At 51.2% G+C, this 16,580-nt stretch overlaps 1 protein-coding gene across 1 annotated transcript in view; it reads right to left on the bottom strand.

Moving 5' to 3' along the window:
* Nucleotides 1-16,580, bottom strand: part of DNMBP (dynamin binding protein) — a 122,276-nt gene that overhangs the window by 89,585 nt on the left and 16,111 nt on the right. Inside the window, exons 2-3 of the mRNA XM_083149543.1 lie at nt 3,826-3,972; nt 1,700-1,822 (exon numbers count right to left, since the gene is read on the bottom strand). Coding sequence (XP_083005669.1) covers nt 1,700-1,822; nt 3,826-3,970 — 268 coding nt within the window. The 5' untranslated portion in view covers nt 3,971-3,972. The remainder of the gene's footprint in view (nt 1-1,699; nt 1,823-3,825; nt 3,973-16,580) is intronic.

The raw sequence follows: 16,580 nt of genomic DNA, 5'->3' as shown, positions 1-16,580 counted from the left end.
GAAGGGAAATAATGTGAAGTATTTCATATATTTATTTATATATTTTTACACCAAAGCATTTGGCGAATAGCGCAATGTATTGATTATATCTTGCATTCACTTTTAAATTAACCACAGCATCATCGCACTTTGTATGATCGCTTTTGAAAAGTAAAACTTAAGCAGCATCAACAATCAAGTAAGGTTCCCACTTTTCTCTGGGGATTGGTTGGATCCAGCTACAGATGGCTCCAACCAAGGGTTTTATCAAGGTACAGGTGGGAGACATTCTTCACAGGAAGAGGAGCAGCAGAACACGAGGACATGCACTGACACTAGGGGGAGGAAGGTACAGGTGGGAGACATTCTTCACAGGAAGAGGAGCAACAGAACATGAGGACATGCACTGACACTAGTGGGAGGAAGGTACAGGTGGGAGACATTCTTCACAGGAAGAGGAGCAACAGAACACGAGGACATGCACTGACACTAGAGGGAGGAAGGTACAGGTGGGAGACATTAGTCACAGGAAGAGGAGCTGCAGAACACGAGGACATGCACTGACACTGGGGGGAGAGAGGTACAGGTGGGAGACATTCTTCACAGGAAGAGGAGCAGCAGAACACAAGGACATGCACTGACACTGGGGGGAGAGAGGTACAGGTGGGAGACATTCTTCACAGGAAGAGGAGCAACAGAACACAAAGACATGCACTGACACTAGGGGGAGGAAGGTACAGGTGGGAGACATTCTTCACAGGAAGAGGAGCAGCAGAACACGAGGACACGCACTGACACTAGGGGGAGGAAGGTACAGGTGGGAGACATTAGTCACAGGAAGAGGAGCAGCAGAACACGAGGACATGCACTGACACTAGGGGGAGGAAGGTGCAGGTGGGAGACATTAGTCACAGGAAGAGGAGCAGCAGAACACGAGGACACGCACTGACACTAGAGGGAGGAAGGTGCAGGTGGGAGACATTCTTCACAGGAAGAGGAGCAACAGAACATGAGGACATGCACTGACACTGGGGGGAGAGAGGTACAGGTTGGAGACATTCTTCACAGGAAGAGGAGCAGCAGAACACGAGGACATGCACTGACACTGGGGGGAGGAAGGTGCAGGTGGGAGACATTCTTCACAGGAAGAGGAGCAACAGAACACGAGGACATGCACTGAAACTAGAGGGAGGAAGATTCAGGGGAAATGTTAGAAAGAATTACTTCCCAGAAAGAGTAGTAGATAAGTGGAATAGCCTCCCATCAGAGGTAGTAGATGCAAATACAGTAGTACAATTTAAACATGCTTGGGATAGGCATAGTGATATCCTTACAAAAAAATAAGGATCAAATATGGTTTGAGGTAACATGTTTAAAAAAGGGGCAGACTAGATGGGCCAAGTGGTTCTGCCGTCAAATTCTATGTTTCTATGAAATCGGCAACCGCTGTTGTCCGCCATCCAACAGAAGGGGGCGCACAAGATGCTTGCGCACCCCGTTCTGTTGGAGCCCGCCACCGCCTTCCGCCGGCTCCCCGCTACTCCCCCGTCGCCACCCGCAGCCCCGCCCCTGTCAGATGGTGCTCCTGTCCGCCAGCCTGCGCCAGTTAAAAAGAACTGCCAATTCCTCAGGCTGGCTGACAGGCGCTCCATCTGTAACACCAGTCAGGAAACAGGATGTGATCCAGGTAATGTGTCCGGAGAGAATAAGAGACCGTTACCTCTTTGTAGGGACAGCGCTCCGGGCTCATGGGAGGTGAAGTCGCTGATGCACGCGTAGAGCTTTTCTCCATGTTTGACAGTAGGGATCGTCAGCGCCTCCACAAAACTGACGGGAAACTGCCCTGTATACGGGGAAAGGATACATTTAGAACAAGTTTGTTTTCAATCACGCTGTAAATAAAGCCGGAATCAATCATGACATGGTCGTGCTTAGCGTTGTATTCCTAGAGGGACAGATTCATGGTGAACTGATAAAGTGGAAGGCGAGAACACAGCAGCCTGCTCTTAACTTTTATTTTTCAAACCCAGCCTGTAACTTGACAGTTAGGGGTTGATTGGCTGCTGCGTTATCACCGTCCACTTTATCACTTCACCAGGCAAAACCCTTTGAGTGCCAGCGATGCTTTGAGTGATCTGCTAAAAATGTCATCGTCGCTCACAGCGATTGTTCTTTTAGTGTAAATAAATACAAATACAGCAACGTTGGCACCCAAAGGGTTTAATAAATCTGCCTCAGAGTCTCCTGCATTATATCCCCATGTGAAACCTATATGTTAGCACTCAGACACCTAATACCACTTTCACATCGCAGTGCCAGGTCGAATCCTGGGTTATTCCAGGCACTGACACTTTCGCACTGAACCCGGGTCGCCCAGAATAGTTATATATAGGTTATATAGGTTTGGTGCTTTCAACCAGGTTAGACGAGGCAGCAACCCCGCAACAACCCGGGATTTAATGTTTAATTGTAAGAGGAAGGCTTCCGCTGGCCTCAATGCCGGCACAGGCCTGGAGATTGAAGTTGGGTGGTTGTGCAGTGTAGGGTAGCGTCTGGTGCTGCCGGTACTTGACATGTGACATCAATCAGAACAGAAGTCAGTGTGCCTCTGTGTCTTATGTCTCTGCAGGGGAAGGGGGGATACTGGTGCGTCCTGCTGGCTGTTGCTCTGCTCACTCCATCTACTGAGTATGATGAGGAGCGTGGGGGTGGGTCGAGTGTCTGTAGCTCCTGGAGTCATCATCAGACTGACTCCGCAAGGACCATGGGAGGAGGAGGGGCTGCTGCTGGGCATGAGCAGCAGCCCTCCTTTAGGCAAGCGGCCATTTTTGTTAGGGGCACTATTGTTTCTAACATACAGTAACGGCGCCACAGCCCCTCTGTCAGTCACAGTCACAGAGCACCCGATCCAACGCTAATGCTGGCAGGCGGGCGGGCAATTGATTTCAGCCCAGAGGTGCTGACAAACGGCTGCCCCGGCCCCTGCTGATCTACAGTGGTAAAGGAGACTGACGCCCCTAGGCATAGGCCCTAGGCAATTGCCTAGTATGCCTATGCCCGGCTCTGGGTAGGAGTCTCCAAATTCTCTACATTAACACTTTTCAGGCCAATCTCTGCCACCATGTGTTATTGTCAATAGGAAGCAGAAGCCCCCATTGTTAATAGTGTATATGCATATTCTTATATGCTTCACCCCATAGCTAACGTTAACAGTTGGGTGGCTAAATATCTTGCATTCCAGAAAGAATTCAGCGTTGACATGGGGAGTTTGTTGATGATACAAAATGTCGTCGAAAGTATTTATGTGAAAGTTCTCAGGCACGGGTAGAATGTAAGGTATTTAACATTAGACTCACCTTTTCATTTTAGGCTTGAAAATTTTAATGCTGTGCGGGTTCCGGCATCGACCAGGAGGGAGAGAGGGACAGCGGGAGGGAGTCACAAAGCAGAAATAGACCTGCCTGCCAATCCTATTTCTGCTTTCGATCCCAATGCCGCTGGGGCCATGCAGTGGTATCACATCTGCATCGGACGTAGCTAACACTGTTCGATTCAGTGTCATTTTGATTCGATTCGGACCAGTCCAAATAGAATCATGTGTACTCCTTCAAGAGACACAATGCCGCATTACTACCTTTTACTGTTTGCGGGGACTAATTTGCTTTCTCCTGTTCTTAAAGTGGTGTGATTCTATAGAGGGAGGGGATATTAGTAAGGGGACCAATCAGAAGCCTCAACCGCATGGATTGTGGATGCTGATTGGCCGCTCCTTCTCACAACTCCCTCCAGAGATAAGACATTTTGAAGGTGGTGAATTTAAAAGTGGATATTGGAAGGGAGCTTTACCTGTGATCCCTTCTTTATTCCCAAGCAGCCAAAACTCATCTATTACACTCAGAATTTCGATGACGTCCCCTGCAAATAGAGTGAGCTCTTCTGACACACTGGGGCAAAAGTCAAAGATTGCACGGACCACTGAGCCAACCTCCATCCCTGTGGAACACAAAACACAATATTCACTATACTGAGTATGGATCACATTCAGACATTGCATCGGATAATGTGAACATAAATCAATATTATTATTCTATTGTATTATCACAAAGGGCAGCGCTTGCGTTAAGAGCTGCCCTTCGCAATGCAGCTGGAGATGTGGCAGAGAGTTCCCTGGCGGCTCTCCCCCTCCTCCTGTTATGCACGGATGCTTTGGGGCTCTCCTCCTCTTCCTCTCTGCACCCGGAAGGGGAAGTACCCCCCCCCCCCCCCAGTAGAAGTAACCCGGCGTGCGGGTTTTAGTTAACAGGTTTTTACCACATTATTGCTTTAGAGCAGGCCTGGCCAACCTGTGGCTCTCCAGATGTTATGAAACTACAAATCCCAGCATGTCTTGCCACAGTTTTAACCCTCCCTTATAGCAAAACTGTGGCAAGGCATGATGGGATTTGTAGTTTGACAACATCTGGAGAGCAACGTCACTCTGCAGTCTCACATAGTCTGTTTATTACAATGTATACGTGTAGACCAGGAGTGTGGCACCTCAGGTTCGGGGGCCGTATGCAGCCCCCGTAGCCGGTCTGAGTGGCCCTCCCACCCACCTGGCGGCTTTGCAGGGAGTCAAGTACAGGGGAATTCTCGCGAGAGGTCGGTAGTTCTCGCGAGATTCCTCTTAATCAACAGCAGCCGGAGACTGCGAGTCCTATTCAGCGGCAGTCGCCAGAGCGTGTGGCGGCTGCAGCAGGACAATTTGTAAGAGACATTTTTACATATGGCCCCCGAAGGATTTTTTTCCCCATACAAACTTCCCTTGGCACAAAAAAGGTTCCCCACCCCTGGTGTAGACAACAGCTAACCCAAGTATTGTAACACGTGACCGCAGATTGGGCAGAACGCAGCACTGAAAACCTAAAAAGCATTTATATAATCTAAACGGACATCGTCATCCGTTCCAAGTGCTGCAGCTAGCCACCATGCCACTAAAGGCCCATACACACTGGGCAATTCTGTTTTGTTGTTTGAGCGGCTTTCAGCTGAAAAGCTGCCCAGTGTGTACGGGGCAGCGATGAGCTGTGAGCACTGATGTGCGCTTCAGCATCATTGCCAGCCACCGCCACTGATCTGCTGGTATTACCATAGCATCCTGCCATAACGTCCTGCTATGAAAAGTTGTCCACCCTTTAAAAAACATCACTCAGTAAGCACTGAGCAATTTTCAGCCCAGCGATTTTCCCCATCATCGTTGTCCATACACGCTGGGCAAAATCGCCCAGTGTGTATGGACTTAGACTCAATTACACCTACAAAGAAACCATTTAAATGCATATATAAAAAAATAGAGAGTTCTACATGAAATAAAAAGTCAGACTATATGACAGGTACCATATCTGACAGGAAAATCTAACACAGTATTGTCATGCCACTTTGCAGTTTTTAGAAGTGAGAATGGCATTCCCGGACTGCATACCAGTAAGAGGCGTTTGCCCATAACCAGCCAAAACCGTTTGTCTAATATCATGCTTGCTCCAGTTATTTGGAGGTTCTTGTGTAAAAGATGATCGTTACTGTACCAAGCACACAGGTGGGAACAGATCCCACAAAAATACAACCAGTCCTGGAGAGGATGCCGTCTGAATCCGAGGAAGGAAATAGGAGGGTGGGGGGTGTCCTGCAGGACTCGTTTTCCTGTTCAGTGTTACCAGCCACAGAGAGGTGACCGTGCAGGAATGGGTTAAACGCTGAGTAAATATAAGAAGCCACAAGCATGTGGTTATAACGGAGCTCCACGTGGGGGGGGGGGGATTCTGCACATGGGGGTATACTGTATACGCAGGAGTTATTATAGTACATCTGTTACTACTAGTTACCGGCCTGTCAAAATGACGCAACAGCAGCAAAGTAATGTCGGCACCGACAGTTGTACGCACCAGTTAAATTGTTCCATCTTGCGCCCTCTAGTGGCCAAGGACATGCAAAACACTTAAATCCCCCCATAGTGGTGAGGAACAGAACTCACCTTTTATTATATATATATTTAGCCAGATCTGTCACTCAACCCCTGTGGAGAACCTTCCTGTGTAGAACAGTTTCACTTTCATGTGTGTGACGTTCCACCCCCTTGACATCACCTCCCCCCACCCAGCCAGGGCTACAGTACACGCCCACCATCCACCATTACTCCACAGCCACCATCCACCATTACTCCTGCACATCCCTACCCTCTGCCAGGACCCCCGCGACCCCCCTCCCGCGATTCGCGGGACCCCCGCGACCCCCCCCTCCCGCGATTTGCGGGACCCCCCCGCGACCCCCCCTCCCGCGATTCGCGGGACCCCCGTGACCCCCCCTCCCGCGAATCGCGGGACCCCCGCGACCCCCCCCTCCCGCGAATCGCGGGACCCCCGCGACCCCCCTCCCGCGATTCGCGGGACCCCCGCGACCCCCCCTCCCGCGATTCGCGGGACCCCCGCGACCCCCCCTCCCGCGATTTGCGGAACCCCCGTGACCCCCCCTCCCGCCATTCGCAGGACCCCGCACCCCCCCTCCCGCCATTCGCGGGACCCCCGCTTTCCACCCTCCCGCAAGTCGCGGGACCCCCGCGACCCCCCCTCCCGTGATTCGCGGGACCCCCGCGAACCCCCCTCCCGCGATTCGCGGGACCCCCGCGACCCCCCTCCCGCGATTCGCGGGACCCCCGCGACCACCCCGGTATCCGGACTATTGTTAGACAGCACTTACATCGACAGCCATTACATCGACACCATTAGTTCGACACCTCAATAGGTCGACATGGTTTTAGGTCGACATACCATTAGGTCGACATGTCATTAGGTCGACAGCTCATTAGGTCGACAGCTCATTAGGTCGACAGCTCATTAGGTCAACATGTTTTTAGGTCGACGCTGCCATTAGGTCGACAGTCTCTATGTCGACAGTCAAAAGGTCGACATGGGTTTTTTCACTGTTTATTGAGCCGACATGTGCCGACAGGCGGTATTTCATGCCCTACTATCCACTAGGGCGTGGTGGGAGAATAAAATAGTGTGCCGAGCGCAGCGAGGCACCGTGCCCGAAGCATAGCGAGCGGCTGCGGTACACTTCAAACTGTGTCCATGTCGACTGTGTCGACATTTCGGCCAAAAAACAGTGAAAAAACCCATGTCGACCTTTTGACTGTCGACATAGACTCTGTCGACCTAATGGCAGTGTCGACCTAAAAACATGTCGACCTAATGAGCTGTCGACATAATGACATGTCGACCTAATGGTATGTCGACCTAAAACCATGTCGACCTATTGAGCTGTCGAACTAATGGTGTCGATGTAATGGCTGTCGATGTAAGTGCTGTCTAATATCCGTCCCAGACCCGACCACCCCCTCCCGCGATTCGCTGGACCTCCGCGACCACCCCCTCCCGCGAAATGCGGGACCCCCGCGACCCTCCCGCAAATCGCGGGACCCCAGCGACCCCTCCCTCCCGCGAGCCCCCTCCCGCGATTCGCAGGACCCCTGCATCCTCCCCTCCCGCGATTCGCGGGACCCCTGCGACCCCCCCTCCCGGCATTAAAAGGGCCCCCCGCGACCCCCCCTCCCGCGATTCACGGCACCCCACCCCCCCCTACTGTGATTTGCGACACCCCTCCCGCAATTCGCGCCGCCCCCTCCCGCGATTCACGGAACCCCCCGTAGCGCCCCCCTCCTGCGATTTGCGGGCCCCCTCGGCACTTCTCGCGATTTGCGACCGCCCCCTAATTCACACATTCGGGGACCCCACCTCCCGCGATTCATGCCCCCCTCACGCAATTCACGGCACCCCCCACACCCCCCTTCCTGCGATTCGCAAGCCCTCACGACCCCCCCTCCCGCGATTCACGAAACCCCCCGTAGCGCCCCCCTCCCGCGATTCGCGGGACCCCCGCGACCCCCCCTCCCGCGATTCGCGGGATCCCCGCGACCCCCCCTCCCGCGATTTGCGGGACCCCCCCGCGACCCCCCCTCCCGCGATTCGCGGGACCCCCCGTGACCCCCCCTCTCGCGAATCGCGGGACCCCCGCACCACCCCCTCTTGACTCACGGCACCCCACGCGCCCCTCCCGCAATTCACGGACCTCCGCAACCCCCCCTCCCGCAATTCACTAACCCCGACAACCCCCCTCCCGCAATTTGCGGACCCCCCTTCCCACGATTCAAGCCCCCCCGCGCCCCCGCCCACGATTTGTGGACCCCCGCCCCCTCCCGCTAACCGCGGATCCCCACACACCACCCCCCCTCCCGCAATTTGCAGACCCCCCAGACCCCCTTCCGGCAATTCCACCCCCCCAGCGGACCACCGTGGCCCCCGCTCCCGCATTTCACGTACCCCCGTGACAATGGGAGATCCTGTACCACCACAAGCAGGTACCGCCCCTAGGTGGGAAATCCGGCCCTGGCTGCCGCACTGCAGGTTTCCCCACTGCCCTCTGCACCAGCGCCACAACTTTTATCAATGTCTTGCCCACATACCACTATTATACAGCCTCCTGCTCTCATGCACGCTCACTCCCTCCCAGTGGGAGGAGACGCTTACCCACTGCCGGGAGCTGCATACTGTCCCCCACCCTCCTCCAGTTCTAGGGATGCCCATCGACCATCAATGATTTTCAAATAATCGATAGTTTATGGCCGATGTTGAATACTTTTGCCATCAATGTGGGAGGACACTGCCCTGCCTCCTGTTCTCCTGCCCCGTAACTTCCGCCAGTGGAGACCCGCTCACCCTGTGTTGCCCACATTCCCCTATCATGCTTTACCGCCCAGCCTCCTGCTCTCATGCACCCTAACTCCCACCCAGTCGGAGGAGACACTGACTCCTGTATTTCTGTGCTGCCACGCTGGACCCTCACCCACTGGCAGAAGCTGCACAGTGTCCACCACCCTCTTTAGTCCCCCGTATGCCCACACACCCCTATCACTACCCAGCTTCCTGCTCTCCTGAACCGTAACTTCCACCACTGGGTAATCGCTGACGCTGTGTTGCCCACATACCCCTATCATGCCTCATATCCCAGCCTCCTACTCTCATGCACCCTAACTCCCACCCAGTAGGAGGAGACACTGACTCAGGGCCACCGTCCGGTACTCCTGTGCTGCCACGCTGGACCCTCACCCACTGCCAGAAGCTGCAATACAGGGCATCTTTCATACAATTCTAACCATATTTCTCACAATACAAATGTTCACAAATTAAGGGGCGTAGCCCCTTACGCCGGTGTGAAGAGCGCCCGTAGGGCGCGATGAATCACCTAGTTATATATGATTACTAAGCGCTACTCTGGCCAGTACAAGCTAAATCTCCAGAGATAAGGTGTTGGGGGTGGTCTCTATTTGGCTAGAGGGACAACATTTTTTGCCAGGTATTGACTGTGTATTGAATGTGTGTGTGTGTGTGTGTGATTTTGTGTGTGTGTGTGTGTGTGTGTGTGTGTGTGTGTGTCATTAAACTGTGCAAATGGTGTAATTGTAACCACTCAGCTTGTAAACGGAGTACCTACCCATTTGGGTGATGATACCTGATACCAACAATTGACTCGATTTATCCAGCATGCCGGACATTAATCGCCAGGCGATAGCGCCGCGTGGGGCCGCGCATTGCTGTTGCTATGGCCCCTACACACGGAGCAATGTAGGGGCATTTTGTAAGCAATCTAGTGAGATTGCTTAGAAAATGCCCTGAAATCACCCCGTGTGTAGGCCACATTACAGTGGAACATGTCAGGGGCTTTGTAGTGGAAGGCAGATACATCCTGTATCTGTATCCCACTTTTTGAACCATGCATTACACCCCCCCCCCCACCCCCCACCCCCCCAAAAAAAAAGTTAGAGTCTGCAGGACCACTACACATCGGTCACATTTTCCAGGAACGTTGGTTTTTAATCCTAAATTACAAGGCATATTACAATCTAAAATCCAGATACCACCAATAAACACAGTACAGTAAGTAAAAGTTTCCTATCACTGTTCTATACTTGAAAGCTAAAAAGATTTACAACCTGAGCAACGTCCGGTCACATGGGCTCACTGGATTCTTATTTGAAAAACATATAAACACAGGTTTGTAGAAGTGGAGATGTTGCCATTAGCAACAACCAGAGTCTACTGAGCGTAGAACCTTCTATAACATAATAACTAGAATCTGATTGGTTGCTATGGGCAACATCTCTACTACTATAAACCCGCTCTTTAGGCACCCCGTGGAGAGAGATAAAATACTTTGCCCCCAACTGTCATTTGTTATACATTTTTATTATGATGAATAAAAATGTTTGCTTGGGAAATGTTCATACCTACAGCTAGAGCCATCCTCATCTAGCCCTTTAATAGGATTAAGTGAGCCAGAGCTGTCGGACTTAATCCTATGCTAATCCCCTACTGTATTGTTCTATGTATTGTATTGCAGCTGAGAACAATAGGCCTTGGTGAGCCTTGGCTATCCAGAGATGGCTAGTTGAAGAAGGCTACATCCGTATTTGTACAAACTGACCTGGCACTCCAAGGGTTAAACTGTAATACTTTAGGGAGATAGGGACTCAATTGTCCTCTTCCATGTGTTCCCTGTTAAATATTTATAAGCACCTGTTACACAATATCCCAGACCAGCAACAAGAGAATGGGAAAGGTGAGACGAGAGAACAGTATTTGGACATTGTGTGTTTTGTTTTGTTTATTTGTACAATATAAACCTGGGGGAAAAGTCTTAAATGTCCTTTCAATGCATCTTTGTGTTTTTTTTCCAATACGCTCATTACCAGTTATGGAGACTGATGGTTGTTTACACCCAGAGCAGACAGGTTTAAACACAGCTTGTGCCCTGCCGATGATAATTACTGCATCCTAATTACTCTACAAACAAACTGGCTCAACAAACCAGCTCTGCCTCTCCAAGGCCAGCTGTATCCCTAAACACTGCTCTCCAAGAATAGCACCGGGGATGGGGGCTGTAATGGAGACTCCCGCCACCCTTCCATCATGGCCGACTAGGTAAAATAGTTTTCTGGCAGAGTTGTCAATTGCCATGGGATGCTGGATTACATAAACCAGTATCTATTGTACATAACACATCATCTACATCAAATGGCAAAAGAGAAATAAACTAACAGATGACATAAGGCATAGATGAATAGTACAGGAAGCATACCCTCTAACATGACCCATTCCATTAGGTACAAAATGCTCTGTTCCTGGACTTCCCTTCCAGTGGCAGAGAGGTTGGACTCCAGCACAGTCCAAAATTCAAAGAGGGGGGTCACATCAACTGCCAGTAAGTCCAGGACAGTGATGTTTGGGGTGGCAGTAGGTGTGGCTCCCCTTTTTGAATATTGGACTGTGCTACAGCCCCACCTCTGCTACTGGCAGGGAAGACCAGAAACAGAGCATTTTGTACCCAATGGGATGGGCCATGTTGGAGGGTATGCATGAAGCACACAAGCTGACATCAATCAGTCCACAGCCTGCTGCTAGGAAACCGCACTGGAGGAAGGGGTTTCCGTGGCAACCAAATTGGCTTGGCACTGCATAGCCCAAGGGCACAAAGTCTATTGAAGATCAAGTAGGCCATTGAAGATGATGATGGTTTGCTGCCGATCTTGAATACTTATGCCATGGATGGGGGAGAACCGGATGGTTTTCCACCATTGATGGCACAGAATAACCTAATAGTTTGGGGGGGTTTCTTTGCAAAATGCATAGCTTTGCCCCCTGACAACAGTGACCTGTCATCCCACGGGCCAGTCATTGAAAGAACAGGGATGACCATCGGGTGGTCAACCATTACCTAGCTGTCACACCATCGATGATGACTTACCATATCGTAAACAATGGTAAATTTCGATGATAACCGCACCATGGCCATCTCTCATGGGGCAAAAATGAGCTCTGTGTTGGGCCCACCCCAAACATGAGACCTCATTGACAATGAGGTGTTGGGGAGGAGCTGTCGGATGAAGAGTATAAGATACAGGTCAATGCTCACAGGCTCACCGCCTATAAAGGCTTATTCGGTAAGGATCGCTTTGGCTTTATCTTATGGTGGGCAAACTGCGCAAGCGCAGGACCCGTCCTGAGGATGTGCAGGACAGGCCCTGGGATCACATTGCAAAAATAGATTTCACCTCTGCCTGATTGACAGGCAGAGGCGTTCCTAGGGAGGGATGGGGCGCGACACCACCGCTCTCCAGAAGTGCCCAGGCCAAGGACTACGCCGTAAAGGAGCAGTTTCCTTGGCCTTGCAGGCTGTCCTAGGACAGGGATCCTGAGTAAGGTTAAGGCCCCCATACACTAGGGCGACTTGTCCTTAGGACAAGTCGCCCCCGACTTCCCCCTGAGCTTCCCCGGGGGAGCTTGATTAGATTGGCAATTGATGTGCCATTTTTTACATGTGATAAATCGTCTCGATTTATCACATGTAAAGAACCCGGGGAGCAGGGGGAAGGGGGGGGGGCTACAGAGCAGGGCTGCTGGTGGGAGCAGGGGGGGCTGGGGACGCTGTGGGGGACACAGGCGGCATAGAGCCGGGCAGAGGGAGCCGGGAGCTGTCAGTGCTAGAAAAAAAAGCCTATACAATGAATGGGCAGCCTGTGATTGGCTGAGCGCGCTCTCAGCCAATTGCTGACTGACTGAGCGCTCAGCCAATCACAGGCCGCCCATTCATTGTATGGGCTTTTTTTTTTTATTCAGTACTGACAGCTCCCGGCTCCCCCTGCCCGGCTCTATGCCGCCTGTGTCCCCCGCAGCGTCCCCAGCCCCCCTGCTCCCTCCACCGCCGCGCCGCCCCACTAGGTCCCAAGTCGGGTGGTCGGACGTGCAGCAGGTCCGACCACCCGACGCAGATCCGATGTGCACGGGACCGCGCATCGGATCTGAGGAGACATCAAAACTAGCCGATTTTGGTCCGATTTCGGCCAGATCCGACTGATCTGGTCGAAATCAGACCAAAATCACCTAGTGTATGGGGGCCTTTAGACTTATGGTGTGTACACACGTTAGATGTGCCTTAAGATCCTATCCACGATCTGATCAGATAGGATCGTGGATAGGATCTTAAGGCACATCCGATTTGCATCCTATCTTGACTATATAGTGCAGATCTGGACTATATAGACAAGGCAGCCAAGACTTTCTGGCTTCCGATACGTGAACGCGCATCGGATCGGGATCGCAAGGGTTAAAACCCTTGCGTTCTGCATCCGATGCCGATCCGATGTTGACTATATCATCAACATCGGAAAGGAAATCGGACTGTGTGTACACAGCATTAGGCTGCAGTCGCAGGAGGGTATCGCGACCAATGGACACGATGTTCCTCTTATACGATCATGGTCTTATGTGATTGCAAATGCAGGCAGGCGGAGGCGTGCAGGCAGGAGGTGGCTTGCAGGCAGGCAGAGGCGTGCAGGCAGGGGGTGGTATGCAGGCAGGAGGTGGCATGCAGGCAGGCAGAGGTGTGCAGGCAGGGGGAGGCACGCAGGCAGGGGGTGGTATGCAGCTCTCCCTGCATTTGCATTGATTGCATATGCTAAGCTGCTACAAGCTGATTCCGTAAGGATGTGCGATCCTTACCAAATCAGGCCCATAGTGATATGCAGAGCCGGATTAAGGTCTGTGGGGGCCCTGGACAACAAATTTGTGGGGCCCCCCACAGATCACGCCGACGATGCCTCCCCCCCCTCCCCGTGCCTGCCCCCCCAGACATCAGCGGGAGCATTGCAGACAGGAGCGGGCACTCGCTCAGATGCTGCCCGGCATCATTTGGCAGCGACGCCGTCAGTGTGGGAGCCCCCTGATGTTTGGGGGCCCCGGGTGACCGCCCCTATCGCCCCTGCCTTAATCCTGGTGATATGCATTATGTATGGCAAGAATAACGGTACAGTAACACCACATAGTTCTTATTTTAAAGTAAGTTGAGTTATAGACGCAAACAAAATCCAGATATTAATAATGAGACATAACTTTCCCATCTAGGCATTAGTCATGGTGTGTGTATGCCGGGGAGAGCTGCACTTACTTGTGAGTCAGATCATCAGAATGCAGCGAGAGCTGACTCTGCAATCCAGACAAACAGAAACCATCATACAATTATCATCATTATTATCCGGGCCTGGACAAATCCTGGTATCCAAAGGAATTACAAATTGTAATCCGACGCCCAGATCAAGTGCCTTTTACCATCCTTGGCCCTATTGGACACTATTGAACAACGGACTGTTCTCGCCTCTGAAAAGCGATGTGAAATAAATCTGCGCTAAAGCAACCTTATTTTCTAAAATGTTTCTCATTAGTAAAATATTGTAGACACTTCACAAAAATGTTATATTGACCACACAGTTATACTTGATCATTTAAGACAAGTTATAAAGAAAAACTTTAGAGTCCATGTACTAAGTCTTAAGGCCCCCTTACATTTGTCCGACTTGTCATAATGACAAGTCGGACCCGATTGTCCCAGCAGCTCCCCGGGAGGGATCACATGCGATGGCACTTCATGTGCCAAGTTTTGCATGTGATAAATCGCATGCGATTTATCACATGCCACTCCCGGGGAGCTGCAGGGACAATTGGAGCGGGGGACAGCAGCAGGAATATGCCCGCAAACAGAGAGTGGGCAGGGGGGGGGGGAGTCGGGGTGCAGGGAGCCGGGCAGGAAGCCGCTGGGCAGGGAGCAGGGGGGGCGGCGGCGCAGAGTACCAGGGAGCCGGGCAGGAGAACACGATGCAGCAGCAGCACTTCCAAAAAAAAAGAAAAACCCCATACAAACGAATAGGAAGCCATTGATTGGCTGAGACCTCTCTCAGCCAATGAGCGATTGGCTGAGAGAGGTCTCAGCCAATGAATGGCTTCCTATGCGTTTGTATGGCCCTTTTTTTTTTGAAGTGCTGCTGCTGCAGCGTCTTCTCCTGCCCGGCTCCCTGGTACTCTGCGCCGCCGCCCCCCCCTGCTCCCGCTGATGCTGCCCGGCTCCCTGCGCCTGACTCTGGTAGGTCCCCTGTTGTGGGGGAGCACGGCTCCGGGCAGCACATAAGATTTAGCAAATCTTATGTGCAGCCCGTCCGACCTCCCATCTCCGATCCGATGCGCACGGGGCCGCGCATCGGGTCGGAGGGGATGTCACCATATGCGATTTGGGACGATTTCACGGCCCGATTCATCTGAATCGGGCAAAATCGTGCCCAAATCGCATAATGTAAGGGGGCCTTTAGAGAGAGATAAAGTGGACGACGATAAAGCACATGTTGGGTTTGAGAAATGACAGTTAGGGGCTGATTGGTTGGTAGATTATCTCCTACTTTCTCTCCATGGCTCAGTACATTTCCCCCTTTATAGGACAGTGACTGGATTGAAATTGACAGATTGAATTAACTGCAATTAACATTAATAGACCAACTGCCCTGCAGTCACCCTGTTGTGACCTATCACAAATAATGCGCGCGTCCATTACTCCGACGACTGTACAGAAATACAGGAACAAGGTCACAGTTGAAACTTAAAATAAATTACAATAATTCAGCATTACATAAGGCTAATGGAGAACGCAGTTCCTGTTACACCCCTGTAACGGAACATACGTGTATATATGAATACTCTCCTGTGTCTAATCCTAAAATAGTCACCAGATCTTCCTCTTTTTTCATTCCACTGCTGATATCTCTATGTTCCTACTGCCCGGCTCACTGAAAGACATTGGGGGGTGTTTTTTTATGTCGACATGTAGACAGAAAACAGTTTATTCTGAAAGTATCTGTTTTTGATAGGAGTTTGGCCAAGGCTACAGCGGTGTGTTGGCATTACCGTACCCTGTGAATTGTGGAGCAGAAAACCAAAGCAGTGCCCTCTTTCCTAAAGCCTTTTCTGCCCTTAATAGCACAAGATGCTTTATGCAGCTTAGACATTTTGAATCTCCTCTGCATCTATCTATCTATATCTATACCTCTTTGAGGTGAAATACCACCAGTAACCACTAGAGGCCACTTGACAGGCCAATTACTCCTTAACAGAGAGTGAAACCAAAATGATCTGTTTCAATCTTAATGGATATGGAGAGAGGAAGCTGTGAAGACAGAGATGGGAGGTAGGAGCAGATCGAGACTAAAGGAATTGGCATAAAATCACAGATTAAGCCTATAACACTACATAGCGGAATTCATGACGGGAGACACTGATATCGGAATTCAGTCTTTCATATTTTTACCCAGATTAGTGACTGAGTTGAACACAGAAATACATGGAATGCCAGAGTCAGTATTCAGGGTCAATGGGCATTGCGCTTCTGTCGCATTAATGATGATGCATATTTTGGTAAAACTTTTTTTGGAGCGGCTAAGTAACAAATGGCCTGATTCGGAACAGTTTGCTAGGCTGCGTGGAATTACCTGTATAGTAACATATTGCATGTAAAATACACTTTATTGCCCGTAGAATCATTCAGTTGGACGTGCAGAACATGAGATCGCAAAATATGGACTTGGCCTTCTGGCAACAAAGACACCACTCCTGGTGTGACGTTGCCTCTCCGTGTGCCCGTGGCATCAGTGCTTCCTTGTCTGTGGCCACCCGTCTCCTCCGTGGAGAAAGCCA

The sequence above is a fragment of the Crinia signifera genome, chromosome 6 (genome assembly GCF_055691185.1).
Source record: "Crinia signifera chromosome 6, ASM5569118v1, whole genome shotgun sequence".
Classification (NCBI taxonomy): domain Eukaryota; kingdom Metazoa; phylum Chordata; class Amphibia; order Anura; family Myobatrachidae; genus Crinia; species Crinia signifera.
This window is presented reverse-complemented; position numbering and strand designations above follow the sequence as displayed.